Genomic DNA, 26,854 nt, shown 5'->3' with positions numbered 1-26,854 from the left:
TTCCTATAGAAGCCCGCGTGCTTTTCTCTCTCCCCAGGGAGCTCCCTTCCTCAGATCAATAAGTCTCCTCCTTTGAAAAGCTCTACAGAAAAGAGGATGAACCCCAACTCCTATACAGTGGTCCTCCACACTTTCAGATCAAAGTATTAGGGGGAAAATGAGCCTGTCCCAAGCATGAGTTAACTTTTCTCTTGTCATATCAACCAAAAAAAAAAAAAAGTAGAGCAACTATTCTGGTAATGTTTACATTGCATTATATATTAGAACCAATATAGAAATGATTTAAAGTGGAAAGGTGATTACTGTGCAAACACTTCATTGTTTTGTGGAAGGGGCTTGAGTATGTGTGGATTTTAGCACCCTTGGGAATCATAGAATCAGTACCCCACTAATACAGAGGGGAGATTGTATGCATTTGTTTATCCACATTTTATGACAGAAACCAATAATATTGGTTCAGGGCCTATTCCCAACTTTAACGTAATTATTGCTAATCGGCATTATTGTCAAATAAGATCAGATTGCGAGGTAGCAGGTTAGGACTTTAATTAGTGGATCTCAAGGGAACATACTTCAACCCACAACACCCAGCTGCCCTGTTGCCATGGTGTCTTCTGTCCCTCGTATCCTTCATTACAACACCAGCCTCTATTCATTTGCTTAGGCCAAAAATTCATGGCTTTCTCTTTTCTTCTGTTTATTATATCTCACCCAATGTTGAGAATATTCAGCGATGCCTTCAAAATGTTGCCTGAAGCCAAGCTTCCCACCATCCCACCAGCATCTTCTGAGATGCTAATTTCCTGCCCAGACTAATACCACCGTTCCTTTCCAGTGCCCATGTGGAATCTGTTTTCCACATAAGCAGCAAGTGTGATCATTTTAAAAAGATAAGACCTGCTGTTCTCTCTTCAAAGTGCTGCGTTTAGAACAGAACTTGAGCAGCACGGCGTGCCGAAGGGACGAGCTGGTCAAAATCTGTTGTGGGGGCCAGTAACATCAGATCATGAGGATCTTCTTGGAGACACGTAATCTCGGGCCCTGCTTCAAACTTAGTGAATCAGAGTGAGCGCTTCTGTCCCCGTGTGATTTATGTGCAGGTTAAAGGGATGGCTTAGAGGACTCTCCCTGGTCCTGCCCATCTTTGGACTCCTTCACAGCCGCTCCTTCCACAGTCCCTCTGCCTGTCTGGCTCCCTGGCTACTTCCGTTCTTTGTCATGCTATCTACCAAGAAAGTCCCCTTAGAGCCTCCCTTACTACAAAAGCTCCATTCTGGCCTCTCTCCTCCTCTGTTCTCCTATATAGTCTCTATTACTACCTAATATGAAGCTTGTATTTGTCTAATTTTAAAACTCTACAAGTGGAATTCAGATGTCTTAAAATTCACGAGATCTTGTTCATTTTATGCACGGAAGTTCCCTAAAGGCACAATAAATATTTGAGCTCTTTCATTCGAGATAACCTTTCCCCTATTTTCAGGTTCAATCTCTTTTTTTAGAAAAACAGTCTTAGGCCTTTGTTGACTGTAACAGGACATTTTACTAGTTAAATACTGTCTTCACAATTTCCCCATCTAACTTCTTTTCTCTTCTCAGTCTGCCCCTTTTTTAAGTCCTGGAATAGCCACGGGGTTCTTCACCATTGTTAGTGCGTTAGTGGAGGGTGAGAGAGGCCTTAGGAGGAGCAGCAACTGAATTTTATAAAGGAGCCTAAATACTAGGTGACGTTCTGAACAAGGGTTTTTCTTTTTGCACAAGAACTCATTTTTTTTTTGTAGACTTGAAGTTCTTCATATCAAAGAAAAAAAAATTAAACATCAACATTGCTTCTAAGAGCAACAAACTCCAGCCAGATGGCGGCAACATTTCAAGCCTGAGGAATCAGCAACCTAATCTCAGATCTGTGAGGCCCCTTGCTCTCTAATGAGCCAAGGAAGATTCTAATGTGACTGTGCCAAAGAGCCCAGCTAGTTCCTCTTACAGAGACGCTGCTGTTCAAAGCTTTCCTCAGACACACACACACACACACACACACACACACACACACACACACACACACACACGGGGTGGGGAGAGAGAAAGAGAGAGAGAGAGAGAGAGAGAGAGAGAGAGAGAGAGAGAGAGAGAGAACACTTAGACATACACCAACGCTATTTTAAATTAAGATGTTTAGTTGTTTCACTATGAACATGTATCCACTTCAGTGTTGCTAAAACACAGTCTTCTCTTCATTAGTCTCCATGTTCTTGAAGAATGAAGAATCATATTTCTATATTCATTGGTTTTCTCTCTTCCTGTTCTCTTAGCCTGGGAATTTAGTTATTTCCTTTGTCATTTCCACCATAACTTATTAGTCTCTTTATTCTATCAAGATTTTTTTTTGAGGGGGTTTGTTTGTTTTTTCTTTTAGGGAAATTAGATAAACCAAATCAATGAGGGTCATATAAAATCAAGAATTATTAACTATTAAGAAGGACAATTTTGGACATCCACCCTACAACAACATCCAATAGGAAGTAAATCGCAGGGATATTTGCTGCCCACAACTGCCCTCTCCTTACATTTATTTACAGAGAGGCCGTTGCACCGTGCACATGTCACAGACTGGCCGCAGGGCTGCCTCCTTCAGGGAACAATCCCAGCAGCCCCAAAGCTAAAGGTAAGGCTAGTTCATGCAACTGTCAAGCTTTCCAGTGCTTTAAATACTGGAAATCTATAAGGCCTCTCATTCTTTATATATTGGATATTGGCCCGGAACCTATCAGGCAGAATGGGGAGATAGCCTGTATATGGTACTTGTGGCCAAAGAATACTAATTTTACTTAATAATGGCCCCGCAGCACCAAAGAAGTAACCCTGGAAATTTTATTACCACTTCCTGTCAACATTGCTCTATTTCATTGTTAGCTATTGCTAGTCTCTGAGAATGTCTTGTGTATGAGTTCTGCTTTGTCGTGGGCAGGTATAGGAAACAGCATACTGTGTAGATAAGGTTCATCACTATCTTAACATTTGGACATCTATTAAGATGTCTCGACTGCATCTCCCACCTGCTAAATGGCATAGTTCTAATTTACTTACCTTTATGGCTTAATGTCCATGTACCCCGTCCCCACATCCTATTGGAATCTAGGTGTAAAGTTTCATCCTTGGTGTTTTTCTGCTGCCTAGCTGAGTACATTCTCTGGGTGGGCACAGGGAAGCTGTTTCTGTTGGGCATGTCTGTCCTTGTCAGGAGGAGACACTCAGCTACAGAGTCTAAGCTCTTGTTTAACTAGGCGTAGATTCCCAAGGAAAATATTAAAAATTAATTATTATTAACTTATACAAAAGAAATCTTAACATATTACTGCCATTCATGATGATAACCGAACTAAGTTAGACACAGAGCTTTTTTTTAAATCATTGGATTCCCTTCCTGTGTTTTGGTTCACTTTAAAAATGGGCATGGAGAAACCTTTTTACTTGAAAACAAGTGGCTCACTGGAAGGGGCCACAGAACACTTGATGTTGCTATAAATAACAAATGGGGTGATAAAGCCTGAACAAAGACCTGTCTGGCTCGTTGTCCAGAGCAGAGTTCTGCACAAGGGTCCTGTCCCTGAGCAGCCTCTCAGGACTCTTCGGAATATGGTAGACCTCAAGTTGAGAGGTCCGTTTACAGCTCTCAGCTCTTTCCCCACTCCTTTTATTCACGCCTATTATCCTTCTTGTTTTTGACGTTAACAGCAGGACTTCGTTCTAATTGTAATATATTCCTGCATGGAAGCTTCAGTTGAAGAACAAATCAGTTGAATCAAACAGTGAAATTCTCCTACCACTCAAAATTGTCCATGCATGCACATATACAACCACAGGCCCCTGGGGAAAAATCTGTTGCCATAATAGTTTGTTATATTGTTTTATACAAGCAGGCTTTGCCTCTGTTCAGCAGGGTTTCCCTCTGTGATAGAGTTTAGGACACGCAAACCCAGTCAACAGTTTCCTCTGAGTACCCACAGTAAACTAACTGGTTGTGAAAAACAACTGTACACACATCATTATTCCCTCAGACAAAAAATTTGTCTGACCAGGCATGGTGGTGCACGCCTTTAATCCCAGCACTTGGGAGACAGAGGCAGGCAGATCTCTGTGAGTTCAAGGCCAGCCTGGTCTATAAAGTGAGTCCAGGACAGCCAAGGCTACATAGAGAGACTCTGTCTTGAAAAACAAAAACAAAACAACAACAACAACAACAACAACAACAACAACAACAACAAAACTTGTCTGGATCCCAGTTGAGAACAAAGGAACAAAATCGCTGGTTTTAGTTTGATAACTAAATGAAAGCTTCAGATTTTCCTGCTGTAACTTCAATGTCCTCATAACACCTTGAGGGGCGTGCCAGAATAAAATACAAGGTAGGTGTGTGTGTGTGTGTGTGTGTGTGTGTGTGTGTGTGTGTGTGTGTGTGTGCGCACTCATGTGTATGCATGTATGTAATGTGTCATATATTACAATTTTGAGAACTTAAAGAAGGTCCACACCTGACCCCAGTGTAAGAGACCACTAGTGTGTTTGCTCTGCAAGGCTTCCGTTTGTCATGGAACCATACACCTTAGTTACTTGGCCTTCGTACTGTTTTGCAACTGTTGTGATATATAAGTGATCAGATGCCAGTGGGTGGCACTTTGATTTATATCACAAGACATGGGTTTGATGAGATAATATGTTTCGTGTGAGGGCACAGCCAGGCCAGAAATGAATAAGAACAACTCAGACTCATCTTGAAAATGTGGCTACCCAGTGGCTACCTCAAGCCACAGGTGTAGACACAACCCCACGCTACTGTGTGTGCCTCCTCACAAGAGACTTGACACCTGTCATATGTAGGTTTTAGTGATGCAAACAGACAATATGAAATTATTGCTGCACCTTTAGAGATCAGAGAAATGACAGAAAAGCTCTCATTATAAAATAACTTGTTTCATCGAACATTTGGAAATTATAAAAAGATGATAAAAGGAGATAGCAACCATGCTTGATTTAATTATCTGGGAGGCTGAAGACATTCCTTGAAATTCTTTCCTATTGGAAAATTTTAATTTTCTCCTTTAATTCACTGTCAACATTGGCTAAAAGTAGCCATCTTATCTCCACCAGTCCATCTCAACACTAAGAGAAGCTGATAAACAGACTAAGAAAACATACCTTGCTGTGTTATTCCCAGAGGAAGGACTGTAAAGATCACAGCAATATGTAAATATTTGATCTATAGACACTGAGTCACATAATGGCATAGTCAGGGGCTGGACAACTGGTGTTTCAGAGCTGCATGGCCTGATTTTCATTCTGGAGTCTTTAGAATAGTCTTAGATTTTTCTTAGTGAAATATTGGGAAGAAAGACAGGTTTCTCTTTCTTAAAACACCCATTCCCCCCCCTTCCACTCCCTGCATACAGTCTCCCTTGTTGTCAGATCCCCCCATGAGAGTAACTTATTTATCACAGCTGATGAACCTACATTGACATGTTAACATTACCAGAGGTTATGGTCTACATCAGGGGTCACTCATGGTGTGGGGTATATCTGTAGGTCCTCTGGATTTAGACAAACATGTAATGACACACATACATCTACCGCTAAAGCAACCTACAGCGTATTTTCCCTGCCCTAAAATATCCTTCGTTGCTATGTCCATTCCCATTTTTTTAACCTATAATTTCCATGTTAGGACTTCAAATTTGTAAAAATTTTAACTGTATAGTTTGTAGCGAAGTGAAGTAAAAACAGAAAATAATTAGCTTAGCAGAAAAGAATTTTTCCTTAGGAGCTAGGGTTTTGTTTATCATTCCACCTGAGGGAGTGGGAACTTGCTAGGATCATTTATCTCTAAGCATTCAACAAAGAGAGACAATTAATTTGGTTCGGGCAATAAACTCCACCAACTCTTTAATGTTCATTGAGAACAAGCAAATAAAACGTACCTGCTCTATTAGCGCCATCCTCGGCCTGATGATTTGTTTACATAAGCGATAATCATAATCTTCATTAGAGGCCATTTGCATAAAATGTTTGCACTGAGTTGAATGATGAATTATCACATTCTAACTTTTACTCTAGGATAATTACTGAGTGTTGAATTATTTATGGAGCTTTTGTACGCAGCTAGTGTGGAGGAGTAGGCTGGTGTAGCCACTTTAGGAAATATTTGGAGAATATATACATACCCTATGAACCAACAGCTCTAGTTCTGAGTAGATACCTCAGAAAGTAGGCCATTTGTACACACACACACACACACACACACACACACACACACACACACACACGACATGGCTCAGCGGATAAGTGCTTTGTCATGTGAGTATGAGAACCCAACTTCAAACTCCCAGAACCTGTACAAAGGCTGGTCACAGTGGCACCTGCCTGAGATCTGAGATGGAGGGTGTAGACAGGAGAATCCCCGGGAGACTACAGGCCAGCCAGCTTGGCACACACAGTGACCAACGTGATAGGATTTGTCTCATACAAGTTGGAAGATGAGGACCCACACCCAAGAGTCCTATGACTTCCACATGGGTGCTGTGGCACATGTGTGCCTATACTCACACGTCATATATACACATCCCATATACATATGGGCACCCCTAACAAAAGATGTTTAAAATGCACAAGAATATTCATAGTAGTACTTTTTTTGTAGCAGTCCAAAACTATAGATAGCTAAATATTGAAGAGTAAAATTAATGAAGAAGTAGACAAACGCATATACAGGTAAATGCACGCACATGCACATACAGAGAAGAACATTTTATAGCAGTGACCAGTGATCTTTTTTCTATACAGGAATGCATAGTAAAAGTAACTAGAAGAATGAACAGTAGTTATGTATCAGTGTGGGTAAATATCACAGACAATGCTAAGTGCAAGAATATACTCTTTAATTCCACTTGTATAAATCTCAAATTAAAGAGTGGTGATAAGCCGGGTATGGTGTTGTATACCTTTAATCCCAGCACCCAGGGAGGCAGAGGCAGATGGATTGCTGTGAGTTAGAGGCTAGGCTGGTCTAAAAAGTAAGTCCAGGACAGTCAGGGCTACTTAGAAAAACCCTGTCTTGAAAAACAAACAAACAAAAAAGAAAGAAAGAAAGAAAAAAAGAAAAACAAACAAATGGAGTGGCGATAGAATTCAGTGTCAGAGTGGAGCCATTGAGAGGCACGTCTGGGAGGGAGTATTAAGAAAATCAGCTTGTGCAGATGCACAAAGATGCACCAACTTTGTAAAGTCTGTTGATCTGTAGCTTTAAAAAATTGGCCCATTTCCAAGAATCAAGCTACATTTAACTTAAAAAGGGGTGGGGGTGGGGGGAGGGAAGGGCATTATAAATGAAAGTAAATCACTGAAAAAAATCAATAGCAGGATAATTAGAAGTGTCAATACATACCTAGGTTATAACATCAGTTGTTGAGCAACGTGAAGCCATTAATAAATAAAAACTTGAATTATAATAGACATCATTAATGTTTACTAATGAAAATCTCTCTCTCCCATCCCTCCCTCCTTCCCTTCCTCTCTCTCCCCCCCTTCTTCCATTCTCTCCTTCACTCTTCAAACTAGGTGTCAATATGTAGCCTTGGCTGGCCTAGAACTTGCTGCACATACATCAAGTTGGCCTGGCACTCACAGAGGTCTCCCTCCCTCCCACCTTGCCTCTGGAGTGCTGGTACCATCACCATACCTGAATTAAATTTTTCTTCCTTAAAGAATATATCATTTGGAACTAATATTCTGAGAAGCTTTTATATTGGAAAATAAACAAGATTAACACACACAATCTCTCTTTGTTTTCCCCCCAAATCAGAGACTTTCAGCAGTTCAATCACTACAGGGGGAAATACATGTACCGGGCTACAGATTGACAACTTTACGCATCTATATGCTTGAGAGCTGTCCCCCGGGCTTCCAGATGTCTGGCAGGTGAATAAGCTGGTAGAAGTCATCATCTACGTGGGGAAGGTTGGAATGGCAAGTGAGGATAAAAAGATGTGGGATATGAGGAAAACACACAGACATTGGTCGTAAGTTCTGACATTTGAACAAATTCGGGCGATGACAACTTATAATACTTACTATGTGTTTTATGAAGACCCATGGAAGGGAGCTAGAAGGCTGCAAGCATAAAGAAACGGCAAGAGAGGGAAACGAGGCTGGAGAGGTGACTCGGTTGTTAAAGGGCTAACTGCTCTTGCAGAGAACCCAGGTTCCCTTTTCAGCACTCTATGTAACTCCACCTCTAGGGGTACAACATCCTCCTCTGGCTTCTGTGCGTGCGCACGCGCGCGCGCGCGCACACACACACACACACACACACACACACACACACACACACACGGCACACATACAGCACACACAAACTCATGCAGGCAAACACACATACATAGATATTAGATAAATAAACAAACCCATAGAAAGAAGAAGTAAAGGCTAATGACCTTGATCTGATAAGTGCTCAATGTGTCCAAGTGTTGAACTATCGCACCAGACCTCATCAACATGCACAGTTAGCAGGATGATAAAAACTAAACCCTTGTAAACATCCAGAGAGAGATTTGCTTAAGCCTCTGCAATAACCAGGTCCAAATATCTGTGAAATCACCCAAGAAATAACCATTCATATTCTGTCACCCGGAGACATCCTGGCTTCTCCTGAGTCACATATCTTGTAAACAAGATCCATAAAGGAAGACTTTTCTCAATATAAAAAAGGAAGTAGACAGAATAGGTACCTCTCATAGACCACCTGATGGAATGAATGCTTACCAACTCTAGTCAATACATAATGCAGGACTCGAGGGCTAAGATGCAATTTTCCCCTAAGAAATACAGAAACTGTATATTCATTCAGTGCTTACTTCAAAAGGATATGATACTTTTTCTAAGTATTTGATCTTTAAAAAGGAGGTAAGATGTCACAATGCTTTTTTTTTTTGACATTGCAGTACAATTTTTAGAAAGCGATTTGACATGGTACCTCTTTTCCTATGTTTAGTAGACAAGTTCCAAGAACTGACAGATTTGTAGCATATCACAGAAGAAGAAAGATATTGTTATTTACTAGCCTCTTGGAATTCTGTGCCCTCTTAGACATTGGTTTACAGTCACTCTCCACAGCACAATGAGCCAGTTAGTGAGGGAATGCATGCCAGACAGTGGGACCACAGCATCACCACGAAGCTGAGAGTTCTTAGGGGGCTAGTATTCTTACACATCTTTCCAAGTTTAGGGATGTCTGGGTATGCAAACTCTACTTTGCTATACATGCTTGTCGTAACCAGGACAGTAGCATGGTTTAGCATGGGAGGGAGAGGGGGGGGAGAGAGGGGGAGAGAGAAGAGAGAGGAGAGAGAGCACGCGAAAGTGAGCTAGGCAGCTTTACCATTCAGCTTGGGTGTGGAGGAGGCTACACCTCTAGGTTTGTGTAACTGCATTTCATGATGGTGTAAAAATGACAGAATCACCTAATTATGCATTTCTCAGACCATGCTACTATTGACAAAAAATACATGCCTGTATTTCACAATTAAATTGTAAGTTTTCTCTTGTGGCCACACCGAACTAGAGCCCTTGGGATCCAGAATCAAAATAAAGTCAAAAATCACATCGTGCTAGATTTGATAACATGGACTATTTTGTTAAATTATAAGTTATAAAAATTCTAAAGATGTTGACTGAAAATCAAGTGTATCAAACCCATATGTAGTTGTCCACCTTAAAGTTAACCCAGCAACACAATATCTGTACATTTATTTCTCATTTTGAGATTTCCTTTCAGGGCTTTTTCAATGAGAAGCAGTTAGTGATTTGGGCAGTGTGCATGCTAGACTCACAAATATTGAAGACATGGATTAATGAGTCAGTTTTGACAGTTTGGAACGCACAAAAACTTCTTTTTGAATGCATCCATTAGTCACTCCTTTGTTAAATTAATAACACACATTTTAGAAATGTGAATCTGGCAAAGAAATGTTTAGGTATCTTTTGTAGGAAATATGACATTTATCAGAATCATTTATATAATGTTTTGACATTTAAATAAGACAAAGGCATCAGTTAGTATAACAGGAACAAGTATTTTTTTTTTAGTAACAGGGATGATTTTTTGTTTTAGTCTGAAAATGCCCATGTGTTGTCAATGTTTATAACCTAAAAACAAAACAAAACAAAACAAAACAAAAAACAAAACAAAACTACTTTGTATATTTATAGCTATGAAGAAGATAGTTGGATATTGATTGCATGGGACCCCATAAAGTATTCTATGTGAACATTTGTCAGCTTAAATGATATCAATTTGCAGTGAAATACATTTATAAAATACCCTTACTTCAGAAAAAAAAAACTCTAGCATTGTTTCGGGGTCAAAAGAAAAAGGATACAGTCTGTGGAATAGTATCAACGTCTAGCTGTGTGTGTGCAAAGCTTCCTAGGAAAATCTTCCTGGTAGCATAAGATGTGTAGGGGTGGCAGTAAACCAAGGGTGGAACTGAGTCGGGGGGCGGGGGGCGATGGAGCTGGCCAAGGAGGAGCCAACAGCTGCTAGTTCCTGAAACAACACCCCAAGAGTGTAAGCGGGTGGGTGGAGGTTGCAGAGAGGGCCTCTCCTTTTAGGCCAAGACAGACCTATTATAAGGCCAAAGCCTTCCAGAGGCGCCCCTTGGCCAGTGAGAGAAGGTAACGAGTCCACACAGTCCTTCCAGTCTTAAGGATTTCTTGTATCCTCATTAGGATTATCTTGTGCTGTTTTGGAGTTAGGGACAATGCTGAGGGCTTGGGTCAGAATGACAGGGAAGATCATGGGAATTCCATGAGAACGTGCAGGCTAGATAGAGAGTGAAAGACGAAGACGGATGTTTTTGTTATGAACGGGAGGGATTTGTGAGTTAGGGTCTAGGAGGCATCACCATGCAGGTTACCTTGGCTGGCCATTGGAAGAGGAGGAGGAGACAAGGCAGCTGGGGGGAAAAGAGAAGGGGGGGTCTTCATGAGCAGAGAGTATTTACTCCTCTGAAAGGCGTGTTTGGTAAATGCATGAAGTTTGGCCCTCTGTATTTCAGCTTTAAGGAATAGATCTTGATATGTTAATTCACAGTTGCCAACTTCACTCATGTTCCTATAACTGTTTCTATGTATGTGGCAACTGATATGAGGGGAACAGATATTTATCTTTCAGGGCTTTAACTTTTTTGTATTTTTAAATAATGTACATAGTTAAAGCTGCAAGAACAGAGATGTAATATATTTGATATACACTTCCATTTTATATGTGTATAACTATATACATAACATTTTTTATATCTCATAAGGCCTTTTCGTTTCATATATTAGTTTCAAATTAACCAGTCTGTTTATGCCCTTTCCACTTCTTCTCTTCCTACTCCCCATGAGTGTCAAGTTGACAATAGCTGGATGGAATCATCTGAGCTTCTCCCTGCCCTCACCCAGGAGACATGCCCCCATCTAATTTTTCCTTGTCCTCTTAGCTCACGCTATGCTTTGCTCATGGGGCCTGCTGATTGCTGCCACTGCTCCCCCCAAGTCCCTTGGACCCCTGATACCCCCAGATCTCACTTGACCTCTACAATGCTTCTTAATCAGTATTGTCTCCTTCCTGCGGAAGCCTTTCCTCTTGGTTAAGGTAGCCACGGTAGCATCTTACTGCCTCTCTGTCCTCTTGTTTTGAGTCTACTGCCCACTGATGTGTCTATAGATGCCTCCTGAACCTGCCCAACCCTTATGGGCATGTTTCCAAGGGTCCTCAGACTCGCTCCATGCCATTCCTTACCCCTGCCTTGAGTGGTGTCGTTACCAATGCATAAAGATCTCTCCTTCCAACTCGAGGCTCCCTCCTATACCTGAGTTTTGGCAGCACTTCTGTCTGCTTTAGTAGCAACCTCCCCAGACCCAGTCCTTTGTAAAGCCCCATCACAGTCTTCCCAGGACTCCCATATCAACTCCCATATCTTGACTCTTTGTCCTCAGTGACAATTTTCTCGTTCAGGCAGGACTCAACGTCTCTCACCTGATAACTGCTATTCTTTCCTAAGCCGCCGTCTTTCTAGTATTTTCCTCCTCCTGGACATACATGGCTCAGAACAGACAAGCTGTCTAAAGCCTCCAAGTCACACTCTAGACCTTTTACTTAATCATCCTTAAATAGATTTTTTGGGGGGTGCCCTGTTCTATAGTCCTTCATAATTTGTCCTGTCTTCCTCATACCCAATTAGCTATTTCTCTATTATACTTTGCAAGTGCAATGGCCTTTTATGGAAACTGTAATTGGCCACGTGACGTTGCCCGCAGCTTTCACTTTGCTTCCGAGAACTATCAACACCTTTCTGAAGAGGTTCTCCTCTGAGCTTCCCCAGGATGCTCCCCGCTTCTCTTTTGCTCCTTCCTGCATGTTGTGCAGGCCTTTCCAGCCATCACTCACCCTACCCCAAGAGACAGAGGTCCACTCTTACTATAGCTTATCAGACTATGGTGCCATTGCTTATGTTGTTGGCCAAGGCTTGCTCAAAGGCTGAACTTCATCCTCTTTCCGTCCCTGTGCCGGCACACAGCGTGCACCTATAAATGCTGGTTAGTTGCACACATTTTTATATGGTGGTCAGAGGAGTGGTCTTACTAAATAACACATTCTCTACCTCCAGGGAGAAAACATAGCTGGCACAAGACCTAGCCTTCTATCATTTGTGGGTTTGACAATCCAGTTCAGGCAGACTGTTGTTGTTGTTGTTGTTGTTGTTTTTGAGTTGTCATGCTGTAGCTCGCTGTTGCTGGAGCCCTGGCTCTCGGCTGCATTGAAAAGCATGATGCTCTGTTGCTGTGGTAATGTAAGCCCCAGTGTTTCATGGAAAGCAGCCACTAATCTAAGAGACTCACTTCCTCGCGCAGAGCAGTACTGACGTTCAAGTATGAATTTTGAAAATGCAGTGGGACTATGGAGGAAGATTTGAAGCACAAGCCTCAGGGTAAAATGATTCTCTCTGCATATTTTTTTTTTTTTATAAATATAGAGAAGATGAAATAACGGGCCTCCTCATTCCTCCACACAGTGTTCCATCCTGCCTAGGAATAACCTGCGTGGCAGTACGGACTCTGCATTGCTCGTCATTTTATCAGTCCTCATAGTACACAGCAGAGGGCTGTGCATACAGCAGCCCTCGGCAAGCGCGGCTAATCTTCTCCCTCTCACAGTGGGTTCTAATTGCCTAAATGCAGAGAACTACATCGTTCTTACCCAGAAACATAGACTATTGTGCTTGGGGACTGCTCTTTTGTTCTGGACCTGGGTATTGGCCATGTCTGATCCTAGCAGAGTTTTTATTATTATTATTATTATTATTATTATTATTATTATTATTATTATTATTATTATTATTAATGCCGTAGCAACCTGGTTCTGGCACATCTGAGTGATGCCCGCAGGCGACTGTGTTGTTCTCACAAATGGATCAGCTTGTATCTGCTCAGCAAATGATGGGATCCTATAAGGAGATGGGCAGTGAGATGTTCCAGATGCAGCGTGCTCAGCAGGGAAGAAAACCGAGACCCTGTTTCTGTATTGTTTATGTTCTCTGTGTGTGTGTGATGCGCTGTGGGGTGAGGCTGAGGGACAGCATGGAGTATGCGGATGAGTCTCCGGCATGCCATCTGGTACGAGCGTGGTGCTAAGACAAAGCAGAGTCTGGGGAGTGGTGGGGATAGCAGCCTTTTTGCTGCTTTTGCCTAGAAATGTCCAGTCCGGGCACTGTTTTGTATTTTGTTACAGTTAGAAGGTGTTGCCGAGAGATTTCATTACTTAGCAAGCACATGGAAAGAGAAAGTGGAGGCGGGCACGGTGAAATCTATGATGCACTTTGTAAGCATAAGTTAAAAGTCAAACCTGTGGGGCATTCTAACTTTGATTAGCCAAAGCTCAACGTCTGAAAACTTTTCTCTTTAAGTGTAGGCCTTAATTTTAATGTCAGATAAACATAAAGTAGTTAACAGTAGCTTTTCTTTAGTAACCAACAAACATGATTTCTAGATATTTCTTTTTTGGTTTTTCCAGACATGGTTTCTTTGTGTAGCCTTGGCTGTCCTGGACTCCCTTTGTAGACCAGGCTGGCCTCGAACTCACAGTGATCCGCCTGCCTCTGCCTCCCGAGTGCTGGGATTACAGGCGTGCGCCACCACGCCCAGCTTGATTTCTAGATATTTCTGATTGTTACTTCTAAATAGCAAACATACACATGGAAATGTCCATTTGCTTGGACAAGTTGAGGCGGTTTAATAATTAAAATACATCAAAGCTGTTAATTATTCATTAAAAAAGATTGCATCAGAAATGGCTTGCCATAGTGGCTCACTTTGCTATACTCAGAAACCAGAGGCAGGAGGATTATTGTGAGTTTGAGCCCAGCCGAGGCTAACATAGTGAGCACCAGGGCAGTCAGAAATATATCATAAGACGCTGTATTAAAAGAAAATCAGAAACCAGGGCTGGAGACTTTGCTCAGTAGTTGCAGAGGATCTCGGTATAGTGCTCAGCACCCACACGTGTCTCACAATCAAGAATAACTCCAGTTCTCAGACACGCTCTCCTGGCCTCTGTAGGCACTGTGTACATGTGGTGCGCCAACAAACAGGCATGTGAAACACACACACACACACACACACACACACACACACACACACACACGTTCATTTTATGTAACTGGTCAACAGTTTTGCTTAATACTATGCAGCAGAAACGAGTTTATAGAGTGTCCCATGGTCCTTTATAGCTAAATGGAAATATCTCTTGAACTAGCCAAGCACAGAAGGCCAGACCTGTTGGCCATCTAAGACTTCTGTCAGTTTGGAAGAGGATGTTTATACCCTGGCATCTCCACTTATGGTTTTTGTTTCTTCACAGTGTATCCTTTTATCCTGTGGGTGGCCTGAATATTTCCTTCCCATTCCTATTCCTCGTATATGGACTTTTGATCACCCTAATCCTGCTATTTGCTTGGCATCCATATCTTAATCTCTTCCTCACATCCACCTCTACACAGTCTCTTCTCTGAAGTCTCAATACATTTTGCCTTATAAGACATCACTTGTTACTCTTACATTCATGTTTCATATTTTGGGCTTCAAGAATTGAATCTCATTGGATTGGAAGCCGTTTGAAGGAAGGCATTGCTCCCGTTGGTCTTTGGTTCCCAGGGTCTCATACAGTGCCTTCTGCACAGGGAAGGAGTCTAAATAAATCTAGTTTATGAAATTATATGAAAGCATTGGTTTGTCCTGAAGGCACTACGCAGTTTTGAATAACGCATTTATAATTAAAAAATCATCTTTATATTTGTATAATGTCTCAGTTTCTCTTAGTTCCCTTTTTAAGCACTATTAATGCCATCAGTCAATAATTAATTTTTTCATCAAATTGAAAGAGACATTGTTTAATATTTATAATTTATGCTGGAAAACTGATATTTAGGGTCAACCTCATAATAGGCATGGCTTCATAAAATATCCCATCCTATCATGAAAAAAATTAACCTGGACCTAGGAGATATAGATGTTCCTTTTTTTTTTTCTTGTAGGATGACTGCAAATGGAAGCCTGCAGACACGCAGCGGCTTGTATGGGTGGAGCGTGCACAGTCAGTGTGTCAGAGCCGAGACTGACACACACACTCTCTGAGCTTGTGTTGGGTGTCATTACAATATCAACTTCAGTGCACAGTTAGTGTGTCAGAGCTGAGACTGACACAGAGACTCTCTGAGCTGTGCTGGGTGTCGTTACAATATTGACTTCAGTGGATCCTATTACTCTAAAAATTATCAATCCAACTCAGAGCTCACACAGCAAATTTCAAATGTCTAACGAAAACATCCCATGTAAGCCAGACAGGTAGTCAAGTTCTTCCAGAACAAACATTTGGATGGCCACACCCCTTATCAGCCTGAATGGAATCAAGTACAGAACAGCAGCAGAGACACTATTTCAAATTAAAAAAAAAAAAATCAACCTTGATTTAAAAACAAAACAAAACAAACAAACAACAACAACAAAAAAACAGGGAAATTAGGCCAGAATATCATACATTACAAATTAAGGATTTTTTAAAAATATAAAATCCTGCTCTAAAAGAAAGAGAACTGGGAGCAGAAAGAATGTTTTTCTACGTCCAACTTTTAAAATGTTTCTTTTCATGAGAAGAGTTTACAACTTCACAGAGCGTGGCCACCATATGAGCTGAGAACTGTGTCAACACCAGACTGTCTTTAAACACTCTCCATTCTTTTGGATCAACAGGTTCCTTTTACACCCTTGGAAAATAACTTTAGTAATTTGGCATATCCCGTGCATTCTTTAAATAACTGGGTATAATTCTCAGTCAGCTTTCTTGTTCGTTTTAGGGTTGCTTCCTTGCATTTTGTTAAGGTACAAATTTCGCCATAGAGTTGTACATCTTTTGATGTAATTATATAAGCTCCAAGGCTGACTGGAATGGAAGAGAGACCCATGTCTAAGTGTAGATGTAGGGTCAGCAGTGATGGAGACTTGGTCACTGGGTGTGAAACGGGGAAAGCAGTCACACAGTTTACCCTCTAACCCTGCCTGCACTGTTCTCCTGAAACCAGAAACGAGCCTCTGCAAGCACCATACGTGACAGTAATTAGTTCCCGCTTACACTGTATTGGCTTGAGTGCTTTGGAGTCAGGCGACTATGACACTTCTGCATCATCGAAGGCAATGAGCCAGCAGCACGGTTTTCTGACAGGGTGGCGCATTCCACAGAAGCCGTGAAGCAGAGAGTGTAACACACGAGAATGGCCTTCACCTGTAACCATCTGAGTGTTCACTGGTGGGGAGGAACACAGGCCCGCAAAGCTGTCCCTGGCTAGTGACCCTCCTGTGTATTCCATATCGAGCCTATGAAAACCAGAGCACAGCCAGAATCCATTCAGGAACCCAAAACTGGAGTGTGGAAGGGGAAGGGAGGACTGAGATAGAAAAGCTCCGGAGCTTGATAATATAAAGATGTCTTAGGTTGACTCTTATCAGGGGTCAGTACTAGAGTGGCATAAAAATCCAGGGTGAAGTTTTAGAAACGTGTGTTGGGCTGTGTATGTTTTGTTCCCCTAGTTGGAGATTATGATTAACTCAGAGTAGTGCTAACAAAAACCACTTTGGAAAAATATTATAAAACTTAACAGTCTCTTAAAAATACCAGACACTTCATCCTTATCTGTCAGAGACATAATGTTTTCTCAAGAAGCATCACAGGAAGTGATAAAGATACTTTCACAGGCTCCTCTTAAAGGAAGACAGACCCTACTAATCCCTCACACAGGGCGAAGGAGACACTTTCTGTGGAGCGCTCACATAGACATCCTCTCTTAAAGAAATACCAGTCTTAGTGACACATGATGGTACTGTGAATTTCTGTTTTTTATGTTAAGGAAATGAACCCTTCAAACTTTTCTTTTCTCACCATCTCATACCATGGCAGTCCTCGTAAAGCAGGAGGATAGTGGCAACCTGGTCCATTTATATTGATTCCAGGACAGCTTTACTGTGGCATCCTTTTAGCTGTAACTTCAAAGGACTTTATAGAAGTTTGAGTCAAGACCTGCATCAATTCCCTTAAAGGATAAATAGTAAGAAGCCTAATTCCTCTTCAGTGCAAAGTCTTTAAGAGCATAGGCAGTTTCCACTGTGTGAGAAAGTCCAAATATGTAGCATGGCCTCAGAACACATTATTTTGTATTATGGGTTGCAAATAGATAGTATTTATAGGTAATGTATAATACGTTCTTCCTATGTGTTGTCAATCAAAACGTTTGTTTTCATTTTTCCCTTGTACTATTAAATTCAATATAATTAAGACAAGCTAATGAAATCTACAAGGTTAATGACTGACACACCAATCTTGCTGAAGATATCTGTATTTTGAAGAGCAGACATCGAGGTGACTGACAAATGAATGACCTAGCTATGTAAGATGTTCAAGGGTATATTTCACTGTCCATTTAGGTGCTCAGTTGACTGCAATGGTTATTATAGCAGCTAGAAAAACATAACTGATTTATATTAATATATCACAAATCAATGGGGATACATTTAATTGGCAAGAATGCCTACTTGATGTCATATAAAATACACTATGTACCCAGAAGAGGTGGGAAGCTGATTAACCTTTCCTTAAGTGAGATCCCATACATACTAGACAGAATTTCACTATCCTTCTCCTAGCTAGTAATTAATTAAGCACTTACAAGAGAAGCAGAACTTAGAAAAATGCATTCAAAATTGACGATGCCCATGTCTTTGAAAGCATCATGAGTTAAACATTTATTCAAGTTACTAGATCAGATGGAAATAAGGAAAGTAACCTTACAAACTGGTAAGTCATCTATAGTACCTGAGCATTTCTTCCATTTTGTTATTTGTGAAAGGAGTGTAACAGTAGCTCAGCTGTAATTTTGTGTGGAAATTGAAATAAGTGATGAATTGATCAAATGTGGTCATAGAATCCTTGTAAAGTCCACTGTTGGGATACATGGCTGGAGAAAAAAAAATTCTGCTTCCATATCATCTATCTATCTATCTATCTATCTATCTATCTATCTATCTATCTATCATCTATATATCTATGTATATAGAGAGGAATTTTAATCCAGCAACATGGCTGTTCTGGCAAGGGATCATATCCAAAGACCTTCTAGGTCTATGTGATCTGGTTGGACTACAGACACACCCTGGATTACAGTATCATCTGGCTGGAATACAGATATGCCCTTAGCACACACCTTTAATCCCAAACAATGAAGATAACATTAGTTTAAAGAAGGAAGCAGCCATATTTGAAAATGGGCTCTAATTGAGGGGCAGACAAAGGCACGAATCAGAGAGAGATTTGACAGAACGAATCAGAGATAGGATATGCCCAACTCACAGGAATAGGGCTACTTAAGAGCAGTGCAGGGAGAGAAAAGAGAGTTTTTTACTTAAAGAGTCTTACCAGGAAGGTTTTTACAAAGGCAAGTTACAGAGAGCACAAGCTAGACACAGGCTAAGACAGAATGAGCCAGAAGATCAAAACATATTGAAAGACTTAGTTTGAGGCCAGGCAGAGCAATCCAGTCAGAAGCCAAGAAAAGCCAGTTTGAATTAAGTCATCTTGGAGAGGAGTTTGGGCCGGAACAACTGAGTTGAACCAGCCAGCCAGAGTTCAGAAAGAGCTAGAAAGGCTTAGGGGATGGCTCTCATATCATCCCCTGATCTGAGGAAATAAAAACATTTACCTGTATATATTCTCCATTTATTATCTATCTCTCTATAATCTCTATCATCTATTTATCATCTTTTTCTATCTATCCATATATCAGCTCTCTTTTATCTACCATTTCTAACTAATGTCTTGAGATGTTAGTGCTTTGAGGCATTTATGAAGTTTAGAAACGAATATTGGATAGCTGAAATCACTATGCAGAGGTATGCTATAATCATTGCTCATATGCTTCTAGTAAAATGTCCTGTTTCCAGGAGACTTACGGGCTTTCATCTTAATTCAGAACATATGAGAGCTTCAGTATAGATGTTCAGTATTGAGCAACAATACGAGAGAATTAGAAAGATTAGAAGACGAATGTGGTGTCTGTTCCGTGTTTGTGTTTGAGTAGTGAGTGGCCTTTGGTTATTTGTTTGGTTATTATCTTGAGCTATGGCTGGCTGAGATTTTCTCATGCCTTCATCTTGCAGTGCCTGGTTGTTGCACATCTTAAAGAATAATCTAGGCTGTTTATATGAGGAAATGAACAATGCTAACACAAATACTTCTTTTTTGTTTATGAATAGAGCTTAAGGTTAGAATTGACAGGTGTGAACGATTAGGCCAATAAAATTGGTGAGATTATTTGGTTGCCCTTGATGGTGAAAATTTCACATTAAAATTAGTGTAAAACTCATGGGCGTGCTTCAGATGCTTATGGTAGCCTTAAAATTCTACAGTTTAGAGCCTTCCCATGGTTTGGATCATTTCTGATGTAGCGGTTAAGCATGTCACTCACACTTACTTTATTTGTTTCTAACCTATAGCGAGGAAAACATTGCTTTTTTTCCTTAACAGTACAGTATATATTACTGAGTCTGTAAATGCATCAATGCTATATCATCTCACAAGATAAACCAGCTATTCATTATATTATTGCTATTTGGGTGCAGACGCATTGTGGGTAGTTGTGTTTACTTCTGATTAGTTCAAATACATACTCCTCCCAGGTCTTGTAAGTGAGGGCAACTTGTGCTGTTATAATACCTAATGGTTCAATTACTTATATTATAATCTCAGGCATAGAGATGACAATGTGATTCTTCTTGGATTTCTTATCAGAGTTGTTGTTATTTTTTTAATACAAAGTGCTCAATTGTATTTGGTTCTGATGACACCAAGAAACACTAAGACTCAAAAGGATGGGCCCAGACTTACTGAGAACTACTGAAATCCTTTTTTCATTGTCTGGTGCTTTACGAATATATTATAGCTGCTCATAAACTCACAAGCACACAACGAGAGGTAGTCAGTAAGACACCAAAACGACAGCAACTCCACATGATATCAACATGCATAATACATTTTAAACAAGAAGCCTTCTTACCTAGCATGCAAACACATTTGACATTCTGGTCAGGGTTCTCAAACAAGAGTTCGCCACACCTCTGTAATAGAAAGACAGCCTCAGTTACTTTAAGATTCCAGATGAGAATTCTCAAGCCAAAATACCCATGCAATTGACACCACTGTGATGTTGTTATGCTGTTGTTTTCTCTAGTAACCTGGGCCAAGGGGCTTCTGTCATAAACAGAGACTTTCCTGGGAGAAAAGTCTCCGAGAGGTCAGTCTGGGATTGGCTGCTCCAGCACGCTTCATGCCTCTGCCTCCAGCTGTCTCTGTGCTCCCACGAGAAGCTATGGCTTCAGATGAACCTGGCTTCTGACAGGTCTCACCTCAGTCAACCACCCAGTTACAGGCTCAATAATCTGAGGCAAATCGCTCTCACAGTCGGTCCTTATTAATAACGTCATTGACATTATTTTGGTCTACTCACTTTACACAGAGACACAGATATTATCAAGGCTGAACGGCCGATGCTGAACTTTCTGAGATCAGGAAAAGGACAAATAAGGAAATGAAAAAGCAGCACAGAGCTTTCCTGAGCTCATAGACTCAGGGAATACCAACTTTCTTGCCTATAGCTTAGTTTTAATTTGCATTTCAAAACTTTTGTGCAAGGCAGAACTTAGCAATCGAATCTATTATTTAACAACACAGTGAGGACGGTTGGCAAGTGGGATCAGTGTATGTGTTTATAAATGAACTACCCAAAGCAATAAGACCATAAATAATATGATAGAAAAACAGATAAAGGACACTGCAAGTAATTCATAAAGAGGAAGTGTGAATGCCCAATAAGCACATAAAATATGTTGAACTATGCCAAAAATATGGAATAAATAAATTATACTTAAGATAAAGGGCTTTTAAAATCTCGCTGATTTGACAACAGTTAGAAATCTGGAAATACTAAATGTTTTCAAAAATCAAAGAAACGCAAAGCTTCCCTTTTATACTATTGAAGCTGGGGTATACAATGATCACTGCAGAGTGGTAAAAAAAAAATAGTTGATAAAATCTAGCAAAATTGAAAATTTCCCACATTGTGATAGAGCACGAGTTTTTGTAGAATTTTAACTGGAGTAATTGTGACATACAACAACTTCAGTGTTCTACTTAGAAGAGAGAAATGTCATCCACGTGTTGAATCCTACAACTGAAAATGAATTAGGGCTTCAAAAGCTCAAACACGCATATGTAACATACAAAGTACTTATATAAAATACATAACAGTCGCATTATTATTGAATGCCAAACATACATAATTTTCAAATCATAGAAACCTTTATGTGTCAGTCATAAAAGTGTAATTTAGGCTTGGGGAGATAGTTGATTGTGGGAAAGCAGTTGCAGGGTAAGTATGACTGTCTAAGGCTGAATCCTCAGAACCCATGGAAAGCCAGGCACAGCAGCACGCGTCTGTAGTGTCAGGACTTTTACTGTGGCATGGGATGCAAAAACATTCCTGGAAGTCTGTGGGCCAGCTAATCAGGCACACGCAGTGGTGAACTACAAGGAGACCCTGTCTTAAAACATGGTGCAAAGTAAGGGCCACTCCCCCCGAACACACACACACACACACACACACACACACACACACACACACACACACACACGGTAAACTATAAGATGCTAAAAAGAGCTCCCTATATTATGAAGATAAAAACATCCAAAAATAGTACATATTCTTTATGAATATATTAATTTTCTAAAAAAAAAGAGGAACAGGAACTGAATAACAAATGAGGCATCACATACAGGGTATGGAGAAGAGATTGGAGGGATGATATGCAGGAGGGCAGACAAGGTTACTGACTTTTTCTATAATTATTCGTGCCTTACATTATTCTCACCTATACATGAACCGTAACAAGAATGACGTGGCAGTATCCAACGTTTTCAATAACAAAGTGGCCCTCTGTCCAGTGTAGGTCGGCATCAGTGTTCTTGAGCTCATGGAGACCGTTAATCAATAACTTCTTATCACTTACTAAATTATTTCCTTTTTCTATTTTAAATAAGCCTCACTATGTAGCTCTGGGCCTGGCCTGGCCTGGCCCTCTCTGTGTAGATCAACCTGGTCCTCAACTCACAGAGATTCACCTGCCTCTACCTCGTAGGTTTTGGTATTAGAGGAGGAGTCACCATGCCCAGCTATTTTCTTTTCTCTGGAGAAGACAGGTAGATTAGTAGTATAATCTATTTTTCTCTTTAAAAGTTTGCAGCTTCATTCCCCTGAAAGGGGAAAAAGAAAAAGAAAGAAAGAAAGAAAAAAGAAAAAAAAACCCCTCAAAATTCTTCACAGTTAACTGTGAACTTCTCAGGTAGGAGAAGCAGCTTTCAGGTTGATGTACACTAAGTAGGAGATGGTCAGTGGGTTCAGACGCCGGGAAAGCAAGCAAGCTGTGATGGCGAGTCAGGAGGTAGAACTGTGGAGAGGTGAGGCTGGGGACAGTGAAAAGCTGCAACCTGCTGACCTGGTGCAGTCTGTACCACGCCACTCAAGGCCTTCAGGCTTCACCTCGTTGGAGGTGACATGTAGACGTTGTTACGTACCACCAAGGCAGGCCGCGGAGCAAATGTGCGGATTAATGACCCATGCAGTCTGATTTGACTGCTCGTTCCTGTTTTGTTTGTGTTTTGACAGAGGTCAGGCCCTTTGAAATAGCTAGGATCTATTTTCTGCATCACCTGCCTTTGAAAGTTGTGTGTTTACAAGCCGAAAGAGTTAATCATTATTTCTAGATGAAAGGTCAGGGATTTCTAAAATGCTTTCAGCTTCTTAGCAGACTAGCTCTCTGTCGATGTCCTCTCTGGGTTAGCAGCAAAGCCCCCCACATGTGCACCTCCGCCGTGGGACAGACGCTCTTCTTTCACTGCAGGGGGTTTCCGTGCATTGTGGGCAGGGGTTGCATAACTTCCTGTGGCTCTGATATGGCTTGAGATGTGTCTCTCAACAGGCGTGTGTGTCTGAGCCTTCAGGATAAAACTGAGAGCAATGTCTGAAACTCCCGAGAAGCATGCATTCTGTAACAGCCACTGCCTGCCTGTGTTCACTGAACCTACCAAGCAGCAAGGGAGGTGCTGTGGCCCTTCCTATGAGGTGAGACCTTCTGCTTCTCTGCCTTTATTTTCATGACAGTCTGGAAGATGGCCAAGGCACCTTTAACTAGCCCCTTAATTGCTTTGGTTTTTCAGTTACCTCATGATAGTTTTTAAAAGTTTAAAAACAACAGTGGCCGGAAGGGAGGCTGAAGGTTCGCAGGACATTGCCACAAACCACATTCTTTCCAGTGCCTTTTCTCATTAATACATAGTAGTGTTTACCAGGCCCTCCTTGCCAGGCTCCTAATCACTGTGCAGCTCAGGACAATGACCTACTTTAGAGGATTAATTGGGTTAAGCCATAGTGTCCCACTCTCAGAAAACTGAAACCGTAGGCTCAACCATGGGGAAAGGCCCTGCGTCTTGCTGGGTTGTGAGGTCGGCAACCTTCTTCCTTTGAGGGATGAATCATGTTTGTGGGGACTCCCCATCTGGGCGACTTGACTCGGGATGACTTCTGGTTTTGATCATCAGAACTCTGTCTAATTCTTAGATGGTCCATCTTTGCCTCATTTTCTGTGTCTCGAACAGCCAGATCATCTTGTTCCCAACAATTCCAGTGACAACTAATCATAAATGCCAAGGCACAGCCACTGCAATACCAATCCAAGATGTCGGAGCCGGGCTAGCAATAAAGAAATCCTCCTGGCACACGCCTTTTCTCTTTGAGGCACATAGACTGTGCGTGTGAAGAGCCAACCAACTTTATCACTAGTGTCCCCAGCATGCCTCGTTCTTGCCTCAGTATTTTTATATGCCAGACCCCTGGAAACTCTTAGAGGTAGAAGAAATATTTATTACTCTGCTAACACTTATTGAGTTTGTGGGCTAATGTTCTAAGCCTTGTCTAGTTACCATTTCATACTCTGATTGTGCCCCGGTAACAGTAGAAGACTGAGGAGGAGGTGAGAGCACTGACTGTAGCAGTCTCTCTCCAGCCAACCAGAATCAGTGTTGACAACTGATGCATACCCAAGATTTGTGGGTCCCCAGATACTGGCTGCTTTGTTGCTCCTCATTGCTCGGGCTACGCAGCCTGCATCTGCAGACACCTCCCTTTACTCACCCGTTAGCTTCTGGCTTTTTGCCCGACAGCTCAGGCTCTAGCTCAGACTGACCTCATTTCAAAGCCTGGTACAACCCTCCTCTCATCTGTTCTGTCATCAGAGGTCAAACCTGCTCTCCTGGCTGGAACATAGGGTGATGCTGCCAACATCATAGAACCATTTCAAATTTAGTTTTACTTCATTATGAGCAAGGAAGAACTAGATCAAAACATTACAGGCAAGACTGCGATGTAAAATAAATGATAAACTTTAGACTCATTAATTAACATTCTGTATTAATTCATAAATTATATGTCAGGTTTAGACATGAGGAAATACTTGGAATTTTAAGTCAACTTGGAAGCTCTTTGTCAATTAGTATTAAGAGTTTTGTATAATAAGTTTAGAGTTTGACTTTTGCACAGTGAAGTTGTAAAATATTGTATCTATTATTCACAATAGCCACCATATGGGGTGAGCATCAATGACTGGACACATAACAACCATGATGGATCTTACAAGATAGAGTATTATTTAGCCAGAGAAGGGAAGAAGAAGGAAGTTTTATAATGCGCTACAATGCGGGTGAATAAGAGGGCGTGGTGCTAAGTGAAGTAAGCCGGGTGCAGGAAAACAAATGTGATATGATCTCACTTGTATGTGCAGCCTGAACATGTTGAATTCATAGAAGCAGAGAATGGAATAGTGGTCGCTGGTGATGGAGGGGAAGGGTTCAGTGGCTCAGTTCAAGGGTTCGGTTCCACCTGAATGAGGAAAATAAGATCAAGAGACCTGTGCTCAAAGTGTGATGGCAGCCATCACACTACGTCATACACTTGAAAATTGCTAAGAGAATATATTTTGTGTTCTTAACACACACACACACACACACACACACACACACACACACACACACACACGGTATGTGAGGTAATGTATCTGCCAATTAGCTTAATTTAGTCATTTCAGAACTGTACCTATTTCAAAGCATTATCTTATAGAGTTAATATATATAGTGTTTATTTCTCAACTAAAAAAAAAATAGAAACTGTCTCCAATTTAAAGCTGTTATCATTTTAAAGTTAAAACTTTTTTAAATAAAGAAATTTAATTCCCACTAACTAAATTGTATATTCCAGTAAAGTATACAATAAGATATGTCTCTTAATAAGCAGGCTACCGAGATGAGACTTGATAGCCTATGACCATAAAGTGGGGGAGGAGGTCCCCCTCGATCATAGACCTAGGAGAGGGGAATAGGGTAAAAGCGGGAGGGAGGGAGGAATGGGAGGACACAAGTGAGGGCGTAACAATTGAGTTCTAATCTGAATAAATTAATAAAATAAAATAAATGTGTCTTTTAAATGAATTATATTTTTTCTCATATATAGTTGTGAAAACTGACATTAGCAGTAATTTTAGGAAATACATTGAAGCTTTCAACAAGTTTCTTTTTCTTAAAGAAAAATGATATCTGATGTGACACTATTCAAATATCAGTAAGACACGCAGTAGACACTGTTAACTGCAGTGGCAGGCTATTTTGTCTTCATTGTTAAACTTATCACTTTCTTAAGCCAATTAATACTTTTCTTCTTGTATCAAGTAAGTTTTCGCTAGGCGTGGTGGCACACGCCTTTAATCCCAGCACTCAGGAGGCAAAGGTAGGCGGATCTCTGTGAGTTCCAGGCCAGCCCGGTCTACAAAGTGAGTCTAGGACAGCCAAGGCTATACAGAGAAACCCTGTCTTGAAACACACACACACACACACACACACACACACACACACACACACACACACAAATCAAGTAAGTTTTCTTGTATCTTTTTACTTTTCTGAAAGTTGCTATCACTGGGGTGTAGAAATCTCTCAGCAGGCCTCCAGTAACTGATCCTTCTAGAAAAAGTATCTTTGCATCTCAGAAGGGAGCGGCAGCAGCAACCCCTGAAGATGGAGTCCCTCTGTGCTGTGCAGCTTCCATCGGTGTTGGTAGTAACAGTTTAT

At 41.0% G+C, this 26,854-nt stretch overlaps 1 protein-coding gene and 1 long non-coding RNA gene across 2 annotated transcripts in view; one reads left to right on the top strand and one right to left on the bottom strand.

Annotated features, from left to right (window-relative positions):
• PDE7B (phosphodiesterase 7B) overlaps positions 1-26,854 on the bottom strand; it is a 328,683-nt gene that overhangs the window by 210,465 nt on the left and 91,364 nt on the right. The window contains exon 2 of the mRNA XM_084777572.1: positions 20,682-20,742. Coding sequence (XP_084633698.1) covers positions 20,682-20,742 — 61 coding nt within the window. The remainder of the gene's footprint in view (positions 1-20,681; positions 20,743-26,854) is intronic.
• LOC311595156 lies at positions 1,360-18,332 on the top strand. Its single transcript, XR_014778334.1, has 4 exons — positions 1,360-1,903; positions 2,574-2,659; positions 7,847-7,962; positions 15,618-18,332. It is a non-coding gene; the product is annotated as an uncharacterized lncRNA (long non-coding RNA).

Source organism: Acomys minous (assembly GCF_964271855.1).
Source record: "Acomys minous genome assembly, chromosome: 3".
NCBI classification, from domain to species: Eukaryota; Metazoa; Chordata; class Mammalia; order Rodentia; family Muridae; genus Acomys; species Acomys minous.
This window is presented reverse-complemented; position numbering and strand designations above follow the sequence as displayed.